Source organism: Phalacrocorax carbo, chromosome 24 (genome assembly GCF_963921805.1).
Source record: "Phalacrocorax carbo chromosome 24, bPhaCar2.1, whole genome shotgun sequence".
NCBI lineage: Eukaryota > Metazoa > Chordata > Aves > Suliformes > Phalacrocoracidae > Phalacrocorax > Phalacrocorax carbo.
The window spans coordinates 6969565-6989777 of NC_087536.1; the positions used below are offsets into that span (position 1 = coordinate 6969565).

Genomic DNA, 20213 nt, shown 5'->3' on the forward strand with positions numbered 1-20213 from the left:
CACAGCTTTCCAGCAGCTTCACATCCCTTATTTAACCAAGGATGGGGCAATTTTCTCTCAGCAAGTTTCTCTCAGTCTTTCCTTGACGCTCACAAACCCATTCTGTCAAAGGAGGTGAAGCAGGTGGTGAAACCGTCCATAGAAAAGCTGGAGCAGCGCTACAGCTACCAGTGAAGGTGCTGGAGACCTTCCCCTGGGCATCACCGCCGCTGCAAGCCCACGGGCTCACCAGGCTCACTCGTGAGGCCGCCCTGCAGGACTGGGACTCACCAAAACACCTTTTGCCAGAGGCTGCAAAGAGAAACCAGCTCTGGCACCTGTGCTTTTATTGATTGCTAAGAGAAATGTAACATGACCTAAAGCACTCCATAAAATGCCCCACTTTGGTCGAGAACATGCAAGAGGACATAGCCCACTCCCTCCTCGTAACCCCGCTCCCTTGGGCGACTTCCCTGCAGCGTGCGATGGCGCTGTCACCGTCGGGTTTCACACTTTTGGTCCCTCAGTCCCCGCTGCCCCGGCGTCTCTGCCACCACCATCCTCTGGACTCTGGCACAGACGACCATCTTCATGGCCAGGCCTTGGCCTTCCTGAAGGCCCGGATCTCCTCTGGGCCCCGCAGGTACTGCTCGATTTCACTGTCGGAGATGGGCTCATCGCCGGTGATGGCAGAGTCTGAAGCGCTCGGGGCTGCCGTCCGCAGTCTCTTCCTCGGATTGATAAGGCAGGGTGGCAGCAAGGGCCTCGGGCCGCCCTCACGCTGGCGTTTCCCTTCCGAGGGACAGCCCTCCTCCTGCACTGCCCCTCCTGCCGCTGGAGGAGAGCCGGGGGAGCCCTCGCCGGGGGCTGCGGCATGCTGCTCCTCCCCGTCCTCCAGGCAGAAGGCACTTTTCAGCAGGAAAATTCGGTGTTGCAGCAGGTCCCCGATGTGCTTGACCACTGTTTTCTTGTCCATGTTAAACACCCTCAGCCAAGCGAGCTGGGAGGCCATTCTCAGGAGGATCTCGAGAAGCTCCTTCAGCCTCAGGTGCGCCGGCGGCGGCAGATCAACACCCGCCAGCTTGCAGAACCGCGCGAAAGTGCAGGTGAGGCGGGCAGCAGGCTGCAGCGACTGCCACGACAGGAATGCCGCGGCTGTGACGATGGGAACAGGGTGACGGCCAGTGACCAGCCACGTCTCGCTGGCCAGCTCCACAATCTGCATCGTTCGGGCGACCATCTTCTCCTTGTCCTCCACAAACGGGGCAGGGATGTCAGCCGCGTGCTGGAACAGCCGAAAACTGCAAGAGCAAAGAGCCCATCGTTAGCACCAGGGTGCAGGGAAGCCTCACCATGCAGAGCCTCAGCTCAGTGTGGGAGCTGGCTGCAATAAGGTCCTTTAGGAAAAACACACCCTCCTCCTGCAATGGGCTTCTGCTCATGTTACCTAGCTAAGTGCTGCACTGCCCGCTCTCCAAACTGAGGAAAAAGGGGCAGGAAGAGAAGAATCACAGCCCAGACTGTGACAAGGGAGGCAAAAAAGCCATCACAGTCGGTAAAAATGCCATCACACACACGCACCATCGCCCCCAGCCCACCAGCAAACACCAGTCCTGCTCCTTCAGCTGCTCACATCCACCTCTGGGCTACTCTGTTGTGCTGCGACCGTTGGCTGGAGCAAGAACTCGATGGAGTTTGTCATTCAAGTGACAACAGAGATGCACTCCCAGATCACAAATTTTAGATGCTGCTGCACCAGTACTGCCACCCAGCCTAACGGGCTCTTGGTAAAAATACCTCCCCCCTTAGCACGCAGGGCTGCGAACTGTCCAGGGAATACTTTTCCAGATGATCTGGTTTTGCCTCAGAGCGTGCAGCAACACCACACCTGCGTAACAGCAGAGGTCACCCTGTGAGTGCTTGTGGGCTTCTGCCCCGGCCACGGCTGCGTTTCAGAAACTTTTCCACCCGTGGTGTCAAACTCAGGACTCTGAAACGGCTGAAAGGGGCCCCGTTACCTGTTGAGGTGTGTCTTCACTAGATCCACCAGGCTCAGGGCCGGCACAGAGAGCCCGAGCTCTTTCTGAAGGCTCAGGTAGACACTGGCAAACAGCTCCTGCTTCGCGTAAAGGAGGGAGCAGATCGTCCCCATCGTCAGGGGCCAGTTGCGTTGTCGACAAGTCACAAAGACACAGCAGCCCCCCAGGAGCTCCTTCTTCTCCAGACTGACCAGGTGGAAGGAGGGGTGCTGCAGAGCTCTCTGGAAGTATGAGACTGCTGTTTCCTCAAACACCGTTGGGAGCTGGAGGACTTTACAGAGATCCTGGACCCGCCTGATCCCTGTGAGAAGAAGCCACCTTTAAAGACCAGCTCAAGCAGCTTCTGATATGCATCTCTCCTCAGTATTACCCTGCAGGCAGCAATCACACAGCCCCCCGCAAAGGTGTAAGAGCAGCCCAGTCCCTGCAGCCCTGCAGATAGTGTGCAAAGATCTCCCAAGTCCCTTAGTGCAGGTGAGGCACTTTGCTGAAGGCAGGCACTGGCTGGACACAGAGCTAACCGCCTTCTTCAGGCTTTACCGCCAGCTCCAAAGGGTTTTAGCATTTCAGAGAGTATTAGAAACATGTTAAACAAACCAGAGTAGCAGCAAGAGAGAATCAGGGTGTGAAGGAAACCGAACGGCACACTCTTACCTCGCTGCAGGCAGCGGCTCAGCTGCTCTTTCTGGCCAGTGCTCTGGGAATATGCCACCTCTGAAAAAACAGCCAGTGTTAGGCCAGATAGTCTCACAGTGACCCTGGGGGACACTGCCATTTAGATTTTGGGCAACCAGGTGCCTGTGGTACTGGATTTCAATTATCAGAACTGACAGGCCTTTGTGGCCACTCAACAAGAGCTGGCAGCATAGATTAAGTTAATAGTGAGGAGCAGGACCCCTCCACAAACTGAAGAAGCAAATGGACTCGGGGCTGCCCCACTACGCTTATGAGATTTAAATGCCAAAGAGCAGCTCACCACCAGTTCCAAGCCCAAAACTTGGCAGGGAAGTGCTGTCGGTCTGACCCTATAATGGAATAACCACACTGGTCTTTTGCTTAGGGAGGGAGGGGTAAAGCGGCCGGTCTAACCCCGGCAGCTCCCAGCGCCGCCCTCCACACGGAGGCCCTTTCGGACACCGAGACCCGCAGACGCGCGGGGTGGGGAAGAACAACGGCCCCTGGCCCAAAATGGCTGCTCGGGGAGTGCTTGGTCGCTCAGACCGACTCAGAAGGGTCAAAACAAGCGTTTCACGGGCAGTTCTGCCGAACGCACACGCTCCCGGGACGCTCGCCCCGCGCCCAGCCGTGCCCGTGACCCCGCCGGGGCCGGGCCCCGCCGCACCTCGCAGGTGCTCCTCCTCGGTGTAGGTGGTGGTGAGGAGCCCCTCGGCGAGGACGCAGCCGCAGGCGGCGCAGACCAGCTGCTGCTGCGCGTAGTGCGCGTCCTCCACCAGCGCGGCGGAGCCGCAGCCCGGGCAGTTGCCCCGCGCCGCCATCGCCGCCGCCTCGCCGGGGGAGCGCTGCGGCCGCCGCACCGCCGCCCACCAATAGCGGCACCGCCCCGCGGTCCGTCCCGCCGCTCCCCCCGGCTGAGGCGCCGCCCCCGCACGCCGCGTTCCGGGCGTCGACAGTTCCGCCCGGGCGGGACCACCGTCCCCGGGCAGGAGGCGGCGGCGGCCTTCCCCTCGGGAGATTCAGCAGCAGCAGGTCGTCATCCTCGTTGTTGTTAGAGCTGTCGGTGCTGAGGCGCGTCCTACCCCAGAGCCCCCCCGCCCCCCGGTTGCCTCGCATTACAAGCAGAGGATGAGGGCGATGACAGCCCTCAGGGGTCCTAAAGCACAGATGGGTTTCAGGCTAAATGGCCCCGAGGCAGCGGGAGGCTGATTTCTTACTGATTTCTCTGCTTCTCTTCAGCTGCCCGCAATTTCACAGCCATTACAATTAGGGACAGGGGTGATTTAACTGGCTCCTGGCTAAGAACCTTTACCACATTTTTTTTTTTTTTTTTGTGCTTTACAGAAACTCTCGATTCTCCTGATGTGGATGAGCTCGTCCATCAGGTTTCCCCACCCTGTGAGGTGTTTACCATGAACTTCCTGCACGGAAAGCTTGCAGGGATGGAACTAGCCCAAAAATACCTTGAGGATGAGGAGTTTCGGGCAGCAGAGCAAGTCACAAGGAGGGTATGAAGGCCTTTTGAAACTGCTCTTTCAGATAAAAAGACAAAGGGATCAGAACACTGGTTTAAAAGTATTTTTATTTTAGTGTTCCATGAAACCAAAAGGCATTTAAAAACAAGTAACCAGGCTAAAAGCAGACAGTATAAACAGGGAAAAACACATTCAGATCCTTCAATAATAAAACAATACATTTGATTCTTAAGGCCCTTAAAGTCAAAGGTGAAATAACCTTGCTGCACATAAAATGCCCATCCCTTTATGCCAAAGAAGGGCTTTAGCTATTATTGCCAATAAAAGACTGAGGTACAAGGTTTGTGCGATGCTTTCACGGCCATGGGAGTTGAAGCTCTGGCAGGCGGCTCAACACCTGCAACCACCGCAGAGGAAACCCCAGGGGCAAAAGCCAGGCACAACCCGGGGCTCACCTCAACGGACATGGCTGTAACTGGCAAAAAAAGGCTGCCAGGAGAGGATATTACAAGTTTTAAGGCTTCATCTCTAAGGAGACGGCCAAGAGCGCATATTACCGCTTTGTTTCTGTGCATGTAACTTCAAGGCGCACGCTCTTGCCAACAGGAACGCACACGATCCAAGCCTCAAAATCCATGCGCCAAAAGCATCGCACGCAGCACCGGGGTGCCTTCTGCAGCTGCGGCTCAGTAGTACCCATATTGTTTTAAAACAAGGCCAGCAAGAGGGAAGAGCCCCATCTTGCTCCCCATGTGTCCAGTTATGACTACCGATAACACCACTTTTGGTTTTTGAACCGTTAAGTCACCGTTCAAAGGCACAACCGGTTTTTCTCTCTGACCTAGAACATCAGAAAGCTGTGGAATAATGTCTAGAAGACAAGTTTATTAGTGAGGTATAGGCAACCTTTTCTTTCCAGAGATCTGCTGAGGCACAAGGAGGAAACAAATTAATCCTTCATCTTCCTCACTATTTCAAGGCACAAGAAGCAGCAGCAGTTTTCAGTAAGGCCAACCAGTACCACTCAAAATTAAAAGCACCAGCCAAGAGCTGAAGATGCCGCTAAGACCTTCTGCGTTTCAGACCCTTCATTCACAGAAGGGGGTACAGTAGGAAAGAAATAACCCCTTCAACTGAAGACATCTTCTCAAAGAAAAATAAAATTAGAAAAAAGTACCTGAAGCCTTATAAGACTCTCAACGCTTAAGACTTTGTTCAACTCAAGCCTCCCATGAAGGAGAGCTCTGCCAGGAAAGCTCCAGACTTTGGTAGTTACTCAGTTTACAGTAATAAAAATGTAATTAACAGCATTTTTTGAGTTTTCCAATAAATGTATACATCTCTAGGCAAATATATTAAACTACTCTTCACTACAAAAATAGAGTATTTGAGAAGTCTCCAGTAGTTTTCAGTGTTTTATGAAAATAGTAAGCAGACTATTAAGAGGTTGATAGTTGATCCAGCTAGTCTAGTCCCTCAATAAAGTGCTTTGCTATAGAAAAATTGAGTTAGAAACTCACCCCTAAGCCAGGAGTGACCCAACAGACCCTTTCAACTTCCAAAGGTAGGAGCGTTTGCTTTGGTCCTCTGCTACCCTCTCTTTTGGTATTTCAACTTTCTTCTAAGGCTTTTACGGACTCTCACAACCCCGATACATCCCAGAGTTGCAAAGAGGCATCTGATTTTTTTTGACCTTTGACAAGAGCTCACCAAAACCAAAAAGCCACATTTAGTTTTTCAGTGGAGGAAGCCTGTTGCGGTGGCTGCTCGATAGCGCTATGCTGTTATTTGCTAACCGATGAGACGGGGAGGAGAACATACCTGTCTCTATCGAGCTGCAACGCAGCTGCACATTAGGGAGGCAAACTGAGGGAACCGACTGTCTAGCAAAACCAGCACTCTCTCTGTTATATAAAATTTTCATTCCATTCTGAGCAGCAAGTCACAAAGAAAACCGTATCAGAATCAGGCACTAGCGCTGTGATGCTCCCACCCCAGGGGAGGGCGGTTTGGTTCCTCTCTTGGCTCTATAACAAACGCAAGTAAGAAAGCCTTGTAAGACTGATCACCTTTGAAGGCCATTCCAAGGAAAGCCCCAGCTCCCAAATCCAAGGTATTTAAATGTAATAAACTGCAACAGTGTAAAGGAAAAATCGTCACAGAACACCCATAGAGCAAGAGACACGAGCCAGGCACGAGTACCATGAAATCCACACCTATTTAAGTCTACAGAACAGAAACCAGGTGTACCTTTGCCTCCCTCATTTGAACGACCTTCAAATCAGGAATTTGAAGTCCATAAGAGGACAGCTTCTGATTTAAAATGCACCTTCGGCCCAAATTCATTACTATCGCTCCTAAGGCAGACAAACGTACCGTGACATCTCAATGTTTCCTGTACCAGAAAAACCTGTAAACCTTCCCCGTGGAGAACTGCTTTGAATCTCATAAGGTACGTATTGGTTAACTAAGCTTTGCTTCTTCCTTTCCAATCTATGGTTAAACTTGCATTCAACTTTTAGGGCATTAATTACTTTTAAAATACAGCCCACACAGCCCTGGTCTGAAGCACACATCTTTGGACTTCTCCAGTGTAGTAGTTTTTTTTTCTTTTTAAAAAACAATCAAATCCTCAAGCTCTACTGTACAAGATTTTTATATTGCACTACAACTTAAGATATGGAAAGAAGAGTAATTGATCTATCAAAGCTGCTATGAAATAAAACCATTTAAAAAAATCTTTATAAAGGATCATCAGTGCCTTGCTGGCAAGCACAACACACCAAACCCCCTTCATCCTTCCTATCGCAAACAGCCTTTGGATTAGACGCCTGACCAAACCTTCCGAAATAATGGAAAGGAAACCAAATAAATATGGTAAGTTGACTCCACTTCTGGACTCCATACACAAGACCTGATGTAACTACTAATCAAACCGAGAGTTGCTCAAGGCAGAAACAGGAAAGAGGTCATTTTCTGTGGGCAGCACAACTGGTACCACCTACTTCACATCGTCTCCTTATTAATCAAACTCCACTGGTGGGAATTCAGTCCTTTGTTCCACCAACTTCCCGAGAGCTTTTACATCTTTCCAGCTTTTTTGTTTCCAGACACTGAAACACGAAGGATGTTTGGGGTTTCTTCCATGACTCTGACAAGCAAGTTATCAATGTAGTCTTCAAGCTCACGCACCTGGAGATCCTTCTTGGTAATTGTATCCTTCTGTTTCAAGACCAGCTGGATCAGCTCATCGTGTGTTAGCTGAGCATAAGCATAGGCAGGATCTGAAGGATCATATTTCTTTGAGAGAGAAGAAAAGCAGGGTCATTACAGACATACGGGCACTTCCACATAGCAACAGAATGATACCTGGTAGCTGGCTTGTGGGATTTAAAGCACCAACGAACAACTTCACACACGGTGTTTTCAGAACTACAGCTGCTCTTCAGAAGTATTACTGTGCTTTGTATCTCATTTTAAAAAATAAGTTCCATCCAAACAACATTTCGGAACATCAGTCATTAGCACTTTATGATCAAGAGCAGCAGGCTGCCCAGGGCAAAGCCGCGCAATGGCCAAGGCACTAACAACGACAGGGAGAGGCTGGCAGGCCAGGCAAGCTTTCTGCTACAAAGCACCTTTTGGGCCATTAGCAAACCTAGCCTGGAAAAATTCATACAAACCACTATTTACTCATGCATTGCCAGAATGCAGATTACCTTTCTGAAAGTATTTGGAGGAAAAAAGAGCAACTGCCTCAGAGTAAGTGTGTGCTATTTACGGCACAGCAACACCATTTACAGAGCTTAGGCAGTCTTCTCCAGGACAGAAGGCAGGCTCAGAGCCAGAGGGACATTAAGCACAGTAACCAGGCTGTCAGTTTTAGCATAAAATCTTTGCATAACGTCAGTTCTGTAATTCACCTCTTCTCCAATTTACGCTGAAAGAATGTCATGCTGACTCCAGGCAGCAGCCCATCCAGCTTAGCGAAGGTGCATGCAAGTTACAGCCATGCACCATCAGCTATCATTGTTTACAGACCAGCACAGGGACGGTTGACTAAAACATACTGAAGACTAGGAAAGCCAAATTCAGGTTAAACAGCAAGAAACACCCACCTACGCCTTTAGCATTTCCCTCTTGTTGTGGTTAGCGCTGTGAAAACACATCGCAACACAGTTTCTCCAAGAAGTCTGCTTTTAACCCTTCAGCAGATTTGGCAGGTACTGCCAGTTCCTCCAGCTACCTTCTCAGGCACTGCACTGGAATGCCAGCCCAGGCTTTTCTTTCACAAGGAGCATGCCTACAACAGGCTCACGTGACTACATCAAGCATAATTTCTTATGTGGAATCAGAATACTAATTACAACTTCTCAACTCACTCAAAATAGCAACATGTCATTTTGAATCATTAACTCGCATTTTCTTCTTTCCCACTTACACCAGGAGGCGGCACTACAGTTATTTTGGTACTAACTTTTCATTTTTCCCAAAAAACCCTTAGAGACAATAATGGTACCCAGGGATTTTTTTCCCTGCTGACCCAGAGATGCTTCTAGCCATTCTGATCAACACGACTTTTAAGCTACGCCTCAAGCCTGCAGGTCTCTTCTGCAGCCAAGATTATGCAAAAAGCCCCTTGATAGCTGAGTGGTTATGCAAGCTGCACAGCTACGCTTTTAGGAAGCAGCTGTGCTTTAATGGCAGGCGCCTGGCTCTCAATCTGCACAGGATATTAATGCAACGCATTACAAGGCAACAGCCACCCTGAGGTTACTTTTGCCACCTTCTCAGCTTTAAGAGCCACATGCTTATTTCAGGGTGAAAATGAGCTTCGGGGACTAACCATGTCTGACAATCAGCAGTGACTAATTTGTCCAGTCTTTGGTGCAGATCCAAGTTACATGGCTCCCACACGTCACCAACGGGACTATCTTCCAGAGGGAGCGCCGCCCGTGAGTGACCCATCAGTCCTGCCACAGCCTCCTCACGGCTCACACACACCCTGCTCGCCTCTGGGGTGGTCCGACGGCACCCTGCACACCTCTCCGCTGAGATTCCCCTCCGCAAACAAGAGGCACCAATTCTATTACAGATCAGTTTGCAAGAAAAAAAAAATATTTAAAGACTGTCCTCACCTTTGGGGACTGACAAAAAGAAAGGTCATGCCCGCCATGGTCTGATAACCACTGTTCTTTTTCTGCTCAGGATATTTGAGGTATGACGCTAGGCAAACTCTCTTGAATACACAAACTCTAAACCAAAGCCTAAGCAGTAAATTGAACAAAGTGCCGCTTTCCTCCATACCTTCACGTTCATCTCAAGCAGCTTTTCATCCATAGTGCTGATGACATTCAGGTTTTTACTCTGAGATTTGTTTGCTGTGGCATTCATTGGCTTCACAGGATGGAGTCTGCAATATTAACAAAGGTTTTTAATGCCTAAGTTATTTAGGCAGTACATATAACACCAGCACTACACAGATCTTCAGACTAAAAACAGATATAGCAAGAAATTGCGGAAAATTCCTACCCTTCTCTATCTCCAGAGAGATAAGAGATTCAGCCTCAGAAAGACAAGGCATTTCTGTCTAAGCTATAGGCTTTTTCTAAGTACACACCAGTTCTCTTTCCACTATCTTTATGGACTTAAGGCATTGGAGATAAAGAAGCAAAACAAGGGAAATACATCCTGAATGGTACGTCACCGAAGAGCCAGGCCAGTCTACATGAGAAGGCAGCGCACAGCGGTGGTTACTCTGATCTCACACGCACTAGTATTTGAGCCTGACTTTCCTAGCGAGAACATATTTGTGGTTCTTGCAACATATCAAGTACTTCTAACTATGCTGGGACAAGCATGTATTATTCCTTTTCCAATCTGAACTTAAGCCATAAGCTGCCAAAAAAGTCATACCTTCATCTGCTCGAGCAGGATTTATATATTGCCAATTTCAGTAGAGGAAGAAAATTTTACTTGTCTCAGCAAATGCCGGCCCAGAAGCATCCTAGACCCTAGATGGAGTTCTGCAGATAAAGCACTGAGGGCTGACAGGTCAGCGGCACTGCTCCTCCGACAACAGCACCCCAGCAGGCAGGAGGAGCTGCAGACAGCTCCGGAAAGCAGCCATGCGTTCGAGGCAGAGAGAGGCTTTAGCTGCATTGCTTGCTGCAATTCGCTTCGAGGCTCAGGAGCCCAGTTCAGCCAGGAAAGGAAGCACTGCAGTTTATCAGGCTTCCTGTGACCATTCTCCCATTTCTGAAAAATGGAGGAATTGCAGTCCATTTCCCCAATTTGATGAAATGACCCTATTTCTAAAAACTGTGACTGAGCTTCCCTAACATTTCTCCTAAGAGGTAGCACCATGATTAATGGCAGATCCCCTTGCGTGCTCTGGGCGTCCTTAGTAGCTATACCAAGACATCTGGTGCCAGCAATGATCCTACGCTGGCATGACAGGACCCAGGCCCTGACAAATCCACAGGCCGGAGGAAGTTAAGGCTATACAATGCCACGTCACTGCAAAGTAAATTCCTGCAGCTGGAGAGACAGATCTGCGCTCACAGAAGGAAAAGCAAGGCTCACATCAGCACTGAGATACTTTCTGGGTATTTCCCGTATTTTCTCACCTGTGCTTAGGAGACACAGTTTCACCACTCTGCTGAGTTTGGTTAGGATATGTTTCAGAGGGTGAAACCCATGCCTGAAGAAGCTTCTTCTTGCCAGAATTTCCTGCTTTATCTGCGAAGCCCTCGGCTGTTGGCTTTTTCGGAGACTCTGCTCTACGACTTGGGGCATCAGAGGGGAGAGAATGAGAGAAAGAGTAAGGCTGGGAAGGACTTGACAGGGAGGAAGATGAAATAGAAGGCTCAAAGAAGTCACAGTCTGCATGCTCCGAAACACCTGCGCTTATTTTCAGTTCTTGTTTCTCAAAATGACTCTTACGCTCCCTAGAATGAGATGTCATACCTGAGCCTGAGTCAGCTACCTGGTTATTGACACTGTGAACATCTACTCTGGCAGGCAGGAGAGGCAGTTTGCTTGGCTTGCAAGCACCAGGAACGCTTCCTCCTCCTCCTGGAGCAGCTGGAGTTACTCGGGCTTCAGCAGAGCTATCACAGTGCTCTTCCAGTTCTTCATGCAAAGGCATTAAATCTAGGGACTGCTTTCCTGAAGTGTTTTTATCACCTGCAGTGACACCACAGTTCTCCTGGCAGTCACCCAGCAGCTCGTCATCAGAGCCTCCCTCTGGAATAACTGGAAGACCAGCCAGTTTCGAACCACGGTCTCCAGTAATGGGATTGGCAGACTTTAAATTTGTAAGACAGTCAAATAAATCATCATCACCTTCATGTTTGAAATGCCTATTGCTGCTGCCATCTCTGGGTGTCACTGGTGGAGCGATAGTCTCTAATGAGCCACTTTGGGGGAGACATCCATGAGCATCCAAGGCTTTCTCATTAGGTAACAGCAGCCCAGGCACAGATTTCATACCATCGCCTGAAGAAGGCACATCACCACTTAACTCACCAGCCTGAGAAACCACCAGGCACTTTTTCAGCGTTAAAGACATCCGTGGTGCTGGTTTTGGAGTGACTAACACCTCACAGCCAGCCTTCCCTACACTGGCTTCCCAAGTGGATGGTGTGTGAGCTCCCAAGGTTGGTTTGGCGGATCCTACTTGAGAAAGACAGTCATTTTTATCAAGTGGAGTTGCTTGGGGCTCTAATGTGGGTGCACATTCTTCTTGTCTCTTTTCACCAAAGGTCTCCTGCTTCTCATTCAGCTCACCCTGGGGGGAAGGTGGCTGTTCAGCACTGATCTCTGGCAAGAGGCTATTACTACACTTTCCATCTCTCTCAAAGTGTTTGCTGTCCTTTGTGCAGGGTTGAGTGCTTACACCACCTAGTTCCATGCCACCCTGAACAGCGGTCCTGCTGCCTCGGATGGGACCTGTGCTGTCACTAGAGAGTTTTGAGGACAGGTAGCACCCCACTTCCAGCTCTCCTGTTGCATCTGAACCTGTCAACATTTCACTGAAATCAGAGTGCTGTTTTTCACGTTCCTGCCCACCCATATCCTCATCACCTGATATAACACCCTGTGATCCATCAAGGAGAAAGGACACAGATTTCCCTTTGCCTAGCTTACTACTTTTCAAAGAATTGTCAACCTGAAGCTGGGGAGAATCCCACTGCTTCTTTGGAGCCAGACCAGGGTTGTCAGAAGGGGTGCCGAGAGGGTTTGATACAGCTTTGACATTACTAGTTAAAGCCATATCTGAAGAGCTCCCTGAAGTATTGCGACCAGGGCGTTCTGCTGAGGAACAGTCTTTATCACAAGGAAGGCAGAAAGGGGAAGAACTAGCAACAGCTTGGAAACCTGGTGCATCTTGCTCCCACCCAAGGTTGGACACAAAAGGATTATTGTCATTAAAATGACAATCAGAGGGGCAAGAAGGTGCAGGTGGGCAAGAGAGACCCCGGGAAGCCTGCATATCAGAGCTTTCAGGATCCCGGCCCCGTGAGCTCTGCCCCCATTCAGCAGCAAAAGGATTATTGCCACTACCAGACACCTGCCCAGGAAGAGGTGCTTTGGGAAGGGAGGCTGCAAGATGATGGGACGAAGGGAAACAGGCAGCGCCTTCAGGATCCAGAGCTGCGGATGCCCTGCCCCACTCAGAAGTAAAGGGGTTCTTGCCATGAAAAAGCTCTGCAGCAAAAGGAGAAGTAATAGATGCAGGAGAACTAGTAATGTTTTCAGAGTCTGGCACTTCAGCTTTTTGTCCCGTTTTAGAAACAAAAGGATTATTGTCACTACTGATATGGTGTACAGAAAGAAAAGCAGGAAGGGAATCAGGTGCAAGAGTAGGAAGCGTGGCTTTGGTTTCCTCCTCTGAAGACACGCCCAGTCTGCAAAAAGGGACAAAAAACTCGCATGTCACTTGCGGATGCAACATGAGGCAGGAACAGACAAGCTTTAGCACCAGACTCCATCAACTCCTAACACTGGAGATGAGTTATACTTGCAAGAGACCTCAGAGCCTATCTGATAGGCTTTACACACTTCAATGCACCTTCACAAAGCACTCAATTTATGTCAGAACACTTCTGCTGTAGAGCTTGCACAGGTTACTGTGGCACTGCTTTTAAGCACTATCTCATCTTTTGCACCCCAAGCAATTTCATTAGTAAGACACTTCATATGCAAGTCGTTTAAACATGAGAAGCACTGGAGGTAAGGAGTTAGAGACAGACACAAAACAGACTTATTAGTAGGACACACCCACACATATAAAAACACATACACATGCCTATATATATAAAAAAAATAGACAGAGAGGGATAAAGGAGCAGGATTTCCGAAAAAGCCTTGTGTACAAATTAACACAAATGTCCTTCATGTTGCTGTGAACAATGCCAAAGCAGAAGGGCTCCAAGATTAACACTTTTGAAGACCACAGCCAAATAAGGAAAAGAAAAGTAGAGATATTAGAACTGGTATTTCAGCCCCTGGGTACGTTCAAGCCACGCAGCTCAGAAGAATGTTAGTTTTTGCAAAAGATCAGCAAGAAAAATCACCCCTACAATACCTGCAAAGATGCCTGCACTCAGAAAACCACTATTTCAGCATCACTTATAAGGAACAACCCTATATCGCTCTCTTTTTCATACTGAGAAAGAACTCAGATTTATTATTTCTTATCAAAGGGCCCAATGGCTAGTTTAAAACCACCAGGTAATGTGCAGAGCAACAAGCTTCAGCTGCATGCAGCATGCCAAGTTGTGAAGCGCTCACTGCTCTGCGGCAGGAAGCAGCCTAGTTAAAGCCTGTCACTGTCACAGCACATCGCTATTTATGTCAGCCTCTGAAGCAAACACGACTGACCTGGGCTTGACAGCTTTGGTCTTCACCGGCACAGCAGCTTTTTCAGGTTTCTGCTCTTCCTCGAAAGGGTTGAGTGTCTGCTTACTTGCAAAGATGTCTTCTGCACGGTGACTGTCTTCTGAGGGATTCCCTCTGCTTAGATCTGCTGGAAGTTCAAGATGTTTGGCCTCTTGTTCTCTTCTCTCTTCCATAACTTTGTTTTCCTCATCCTGAAGGGTCCTGTCGGGAATATTCTCAGCATCACTGGTCTTCACTGCTTCCTTCTTCCCTGTGACCAGAGAGAGCAAGGCAGACTTTTTGTGGTCAGTTTTTTTCGTCTCTTTAATAACCTCGACACTCGGAGTAACACTAGTTTCCAGGTATTCTTCACTGCTAAGCAACTTGTATGACGGCAAAGTCATAGATTTAAAGGTCTCCAAGGATGCAGACCCAGAGAAAGCATGACTAGGAGACGTTCTTCCCGTCTCTTCAGGTCCTTTAGTAGATCGGGAACACAGATTCTCTTCTGAAGCAAAGAGCTGCTTCCTCCTGAAGTGGTGAGGAGAGGGGGAAGAGGCTGGTGTGTTGTCCTTCGTTGAGCTCTCTTCCATATATACATGGCTGCCATTGATACACAGACTAGACTTGGAAACAGGATCGCTTTTGGATTTAAGGCCACTGAATAGAGAGAGCCCTTCTTTCTTGGTGTGGCTAGTGGTTGCTTGGTTTAGTTGCCTGCTGTCCAAAATTGCTGGTTTACGAGATTTAAATACAGGAGAAGGAGAGGACTTCTCTTCCAGGACATTTCCAAAGGCTCCTGGAAAAAATAAACGGTAAGAAATTCAACATGCAAGAAAATCCTGTCCTCTGGCACTTGCTACTGACAACCGCAGCACTTCACAGCCATCAGTGGACGTCAGCAACAGAAATATCCCAAATGTGACTTAATTAGAACTCTGAAAAGCGTGAAAAGCACAAGTGAACCTTTGGAAAAAGGCTTTGTGCTTCACCAGTGTAGTCAGTGCCAATACTCACTTTCTGAGGTCGGAGAGGTCTCAGACTCCTCGTCATCCCATTGCGACTGGAAGTCGCTGGGCCGAAGCCGAACCCTCTCGGTGACGGGCTGCTGCGTCGGTAGGACTGACATGGACTGGGAGAGGGAAGTCTTCTGCAGGCCCGGTTTGGAAAACAGGGTTTTGAATTTTGACTTCTTCTTTTCCTTCTCCACTGACTCATCCTCACTGTCAGCAGGGGAGTGAGTCGTGCTGGGAATGATTGCCGACGCCGTGTCAGAAAGGCCACTGCTTCTCTTCCCCTTGATCTTATCTTTGAGCTTGCCAAAGGGAGAGCGAGACTTGTCTTTCACGGACAGATCAAACATACTGGCTGTCATGTTGCTCCTCATAAACTGGATATCCACTTCAATCTCCCCTCTCTCCTTTTCCTTTTTCCCTGGTTTGGAGCGAAGCTTGTACCACCTGCAGAAACAAGGAGATTTCTTTTCAAACAAGTTCTTGAGAGGCATGGGTAACTTAGAACAACAGAGGGGGGTTATGTCTTACAAACCAAATAAGCCTACAGTGTAGGGGGAAAAAAAAGCAAAGCCTTTAATCTTACAACTACATCATAATCATATGGCCCCAGGTACCAAGGAAAACATTTCTTATTGTAAATAGAAAGTTATTAGTAAAATCTGTTTTAAAACAGAAGGGGTTAAAAAAAGAAGAAAAAAAATGGAAACACGACATGGAATTCCCATATTTCAGCTCATCCACTCTCTTCTCTGCTTTTATCTGGCTTCCCGAAAGAAATTTGCAGAAGCTAGGACTTTGAAGTGGGTGCGAAAGAAGCACCCTCAGAGAGCTGAAACTGGTACCAGAGAGCTTGCGCACACATCCCACGCCCTCATACCTTTCATTCCAGCCTCTTTTCAGTTGTTATCTTAATGCCTCTTAAGCTAAGGAACCCCTAATCAACACAAGGGGAGCCAAACCAAACCTTACAGGGCGTCTGGGCATTTCCACTCACCTCCCGGAGCTCGTGACTGGGGTGCACCAGGAAGGACATTCCTTACAGACAGAATCTTATTCCTTTCTGAAACGCAGCTCCAGAATATTAAGCACTGCATATTAAGCAAGTGCTCAGGGTATCCTGAACTGCAAAAACACCATCTGCATGGCACTACCACATGTGCTCAATTACCACTTAATGACATTCAAACCACATTAGGGTCAGAGAAGAAAGTTATCAGCACTGCACACCAATACTTGTTTGTCTATTGCTGGAGCCGCAGACTTCCCAGCTCCGCAGAATCGACAGCAAAGGCCACCTAGAAAATGCAGCTTCTTCCTCCTTACCAGCTGGTACATGAAAATAGAGGAAGCAAACACAGCATGCAAATCTGCCTCTCCATCAGATTTGCACTTCATTCCTTTGAAGGTGCACTGGAAGCAATGAAAGAGAATGGGGAAAGGCAATTTGCTTCAGAGAAAATTCAAAACTGATGAGCATTAGCTGAAGGAGATGAATTCAGAAATCTGCTAGAGAGAAACACGTTACAGTGAAATGAACACTCAAGCACCACGCTACAGTTAGAGGTTCAGACCTGAGGTTACAAGACACCAGCACCAGGGGAGGGATTTTATAAGGAGACATTCAGTTTTGTCAGGTCCTTAAAAGCTGAAGTCCCACAGCAGCGAGGGAAGCACGAATCCTTTGCCTTTAATGCAAGCCAGCACTGGGCGCTTTTGTTCTAAACCGTGTGATTTCTAGGAGCATCCCGCACTTGTACAGCACCACAACTACTCATTTGGCCGGCACTTTGCCCCGGGGAACGAGCAGGCCCTGTTCGAAAAACCACACGTTCAGCAAAAGGCTGCTTCGCACTGAAACACGGCCATCGCTCTGAGAAGCACACCCCTGCGTCTGCCTCAGAGTGTCTGCAAGCAAATGGCATACCGACAACCTCCCCCCAAAACTACACAATATAAATCTTATCCGTTTATTATGTTAGAGTGCACGTGTCAATCAACACGCATTTATTTTCCAAATAAAGCCAGCCCTTTACACGTACATGTCACCACGGCAGCTAAGCAATGACAAAAGAAACAGGCTTCAAACAGGAAATCGAGGGCTGGGGGCACGACACTAACAAACAGTAATATCAGGAGTTTTTCCAGGAGCAAAGTTGGGGTTCCCCCTCCCTTCTTTTTTTCTTTGGCCCAGACACAAAGAAACCAGGCCGGGAGGACCCGCGACGCTCACCTCGAAGGGCTGACTCTGAACTCTGCTGACTGAAGGCACATCACCCCTCCGCACTGTAAACACATTAGCGCTTGACACAACCTTAATGACAGCCACATTATAATTAAGGCTTCACAAGCATCGACGGCTTTGTCAAGAAAGACGATGCAGATCTCTGCTTTGGCCAAGCTGGCGTTAATACCTGGATCTGCTCAGGTGAGTGAGAAGAGGAAGGTGACTCACCAGCCACCTCAAGCCACATTACAAGGCTGCTGACTCCCAGTAAAACCCTCCCAGTAACCACCCCTGGGATTTCAGCCCATCGTCCCAGTGTTTACATTCAAAGGAGCAAGTATGACACAGAGCTGGCGCTCGGCATTAAAGGAAAACTCTCCCAGCTCGGCGTGCTGCTGACACCAGTGAAGCCAGCCCATACCACACTGAATTGCCTACTCTTACGCATGCTTCGGCTCTGCTAGGTATTTATTAAGAAAAATACATAAGCAGCTGGCTGTAGCCTGTGCTCACTCTCTGTCAGAAGGAGAAGGCATTTCAAGTACATTAAGTTTCTCAGGTCAACCTGCCTGTTCGCAGCGTACCCTGTCAGCACTTGCACATGAATATTGACAAACAAAGCCAAGCACGAGGCAGGACTGGCTGAAAAAGCACCACCTGCATTTCCCAGGCCATCCCAGCAGCCACAGGTCCCAGGACCCCCAGCCTCTTCCATGGGGCAGGCACCCTGGAGCTGTGGGGGGCTGACCCACATCGGGGGGACCCTGCCCTGAAGGAGCACCCCACAGGCCCTCACAGGGCTTGAGAACACCCCGTGGGGCACAGGGGTCCCTCACCACAACCCATCTCCAGTGGGGGACTGGGGTCCCCCACCAGAATCCCAGTGGGGCTCAGGGGTCCACACGGGGCACAGGGGTCCCCCACCAGAACCCCAGTCCCCTGTGGGACTCACAAGTCCCCACGGAGCACTGGGTCTCCCATCAGAACCCCAATCACTTGTAGGGCACAGGGGTCCCCCACCTGGTCCCCACACAGACACACACCCCCCCCTCCCCGGCCCCCATGGGGCACAGGGTCCCCCCACCTCATGTCCCCAGAGGTTCCCCCTCACAGCCCCTGAGGCCCCTCCCCGCCCCGTGTCCCCTCGCAGCCCCTGAGGCCCCCCCGCCCCGTGTCCCCTCGCAGCCCCTGAGGCCCCCCCGCCCCGTGTCCCCTCGCAGCCCCTGAGGCCCCCCCGCCCCGTGTCCCCTCGCAGCCCCTGAGGCCCCCCCGCCCCGTGTCCCCTCGCAGCCCCGGAGACCCCCCCGCCCCGTGTCCCCTCGCAGCCCCGAGCCCCGGAGACACCCCCCCGCCCCGTGTCCCCTCGCAGCCCCTGAGGCCCCCCCGCCCCGTGTCCCCTCGCAGCCCCTGAGGCCCCCCCGCCCCGGGCCCACCTGGTGTGCCGCCGGCCGCCATCGGCCCTCAGGGCCGCCAGGTCGACTTCGGCGCGTCCCAGGAACTTGTCGAGGCCGACGAGGGCGCGGTGCAGCACGGTGAGGCGGAGGGCGGCGGGCCGCGGCGGCGGCGGCAGCTCGAAGGTGGCCTCCTCCCGCCAGAGCGGCTCCCCCTGGCACCGCTCCGCCACCGAGGTGGAGAACTTGTCGCGGCCCAGCGCCATCACGGTGTAGGCGTCGCTGCCGCCGCCGCCCGCCGCCGCCTTGGCCCGCAGCCCCCGCGCCCGCAGCACCGTCACCTGGACGTGGGTGGGCGCCCAGGCCGGGGCCAGCCCCGGGCCCGACATGGCGGCGGGAGCGGAGGGGAGCGGAGCGGCCCGGTGCGCGGTGCCCGCCCGGTGTGCCGTGCCCGGCCCGGTGCGCCCCCGCCCCGCCCGATGGCCCCGCCCCTCTCGCGAGAGCACGGGGCGGGGCCGGCGGGGGCGGGGCCCGCGCCCCACAGGTGTGTCCAGGCGCGTGTGCAGGTGTGCAGCGGGAACAGGGGACGCACAGGTGGGTACGAGGGGTGCGCAGGAGCGGGGGTGGGTACAGCCGGGTGGGGGTGTGAGCTGCTTGTGTGTACAGAGGTGTCTGTACAGCTGGGTGGGTGTGAGCTCTGTGTGTGTACAGCTCTGTGTACAGGTGTGGGTGTGTACAGCTGAGTGTGTACAGGTAGGGGTGTGTAGAGCTGGGTGGGTGTGTACAGCTGTGTACAGCTGTGTGCACACAGCTCTGTGTACAGCCGGGTGTGCAGGTTTGTGTACGTGTGCATACAGGGGTATGTGTGTATACAGCTGGGTGTACAGCCATGGGTGTGTGTGTACAGCCGTGGGTGTGTGTGTACAGCCGTGGATATGTGTGTACAGGGGCGTGTGGGTTTGTGCACATGCAGGGCTGTGCGTGTCTGCACAGGGCAGTGTGTGCACATGTTTTGGGGGACACACAGGTGCCTGTGCACGTCCAGGGGTACAGGTGTGTGGGGGTGTGCAGTCCAGGGGCTGTAGGGTGAGCGGTGTGTGTGCAGGCGGGTGCAGGGCTGAGCCAGCTGACCTGTCCTGGCGCCAGCTCTGTCCCCTTGCCCACTCGGAGGCTGCAGGAAAAGTACCGGCGCTTCTCCAAAAATAATCTCGCAGGAGAAATGCCATTTCCAACACCCAATGTGATGAAAGCCGTGTGATTCATTTAATGAAACAGGCAGCTACTTACAGCCATCACGCCAGCAGAAGGCTTTTCACCCCTTCCTCGCACCCCCGCAGGCCCATTTCCTTCATTAATTTAGAATTATGACGCCGCAAGGCGCCGAAGCGAAGATGCAGCCTGCTGCCCCTCCCGCGGGGCTGAGCACTGCGTCCTCGGGAGCTTTGCTCCCCCATCCCACCTCCTGCTCCCTGGGAGCATCCGCCCTGCACACAGCAATGCTGGCAATGCTCTGGTCCCCCCCTCCGAAG

At 51.1% G+C, this 20213-nt stretch overlaps 2 protein-coding genes across 4 annotated transcripts; both read right to left on the reverse strand.

The window, feature by feature from the left end:
* Window positions 1–309: 309 nt before the first annotated feature.
* On the reverse strand, window positions 310–3576 carry BRF2 (BRF2 RNA polymerase III transcription initiation factor subunit). Its single transcript, XM_064472873.1, has 4 exons — window positions 3361–3576; window positions 2673–2732; window positions 1998–2319; window positions 310–1280 (listed from the first exon to the last, which is right to left on the reverse strand). Exons 1-4 carry the CDS (start codon window positions 3512–3514, stop codon window positions 569–571), a joined length of 1248 nt encoding a protein of 415 aa, XP_064328943.1. The 5' UTR covers window positions 3515–3576; the 3' UTR covers window positions 310–568.
* Window positions 3577–4257: 681 nt separating this feature from the next.
* On the reverse strand, window positions 4258–19164 carry RAB11FIP1 (RAB11 family interacting protein 1). 3 transcript variants are annotated; one of them, XM_064472844.1, is made up of 6 exons: window positions 18727–19164; window positions 15071–15513; window positions 14057–14852; window positions 10798–10956; window positions 9476–9581; window positions 4258–7468 (listed from the first exon to the last, which is right to left on the reverse strand). In XM_064472844.1, the coding sequence occupies exons 1-6, from the start codon at window positions 19071–19073 to the stop codon at window positions 7250–7252; spliced, it is 2070 nt and encodes a 689-aa protein (XP_064328914.1). In that variant the 5' UTR covers window positions 19074–19164; the 3' UTR covers window positions 4258–7249. The 3 variants fall into 3 exon arrangements, with proteins under 3 accessions (XP_064328914.1, XP_064328912.1, XP_064328915.1); XM_064472842.1 differs by having other exon boundaries at window positions 10798–13080; XM_064472845.1 differs by lacking the exon at window positions 10798–10956.
* Window positions 19165–20213: the final 1049 nt, after the last annotated feature.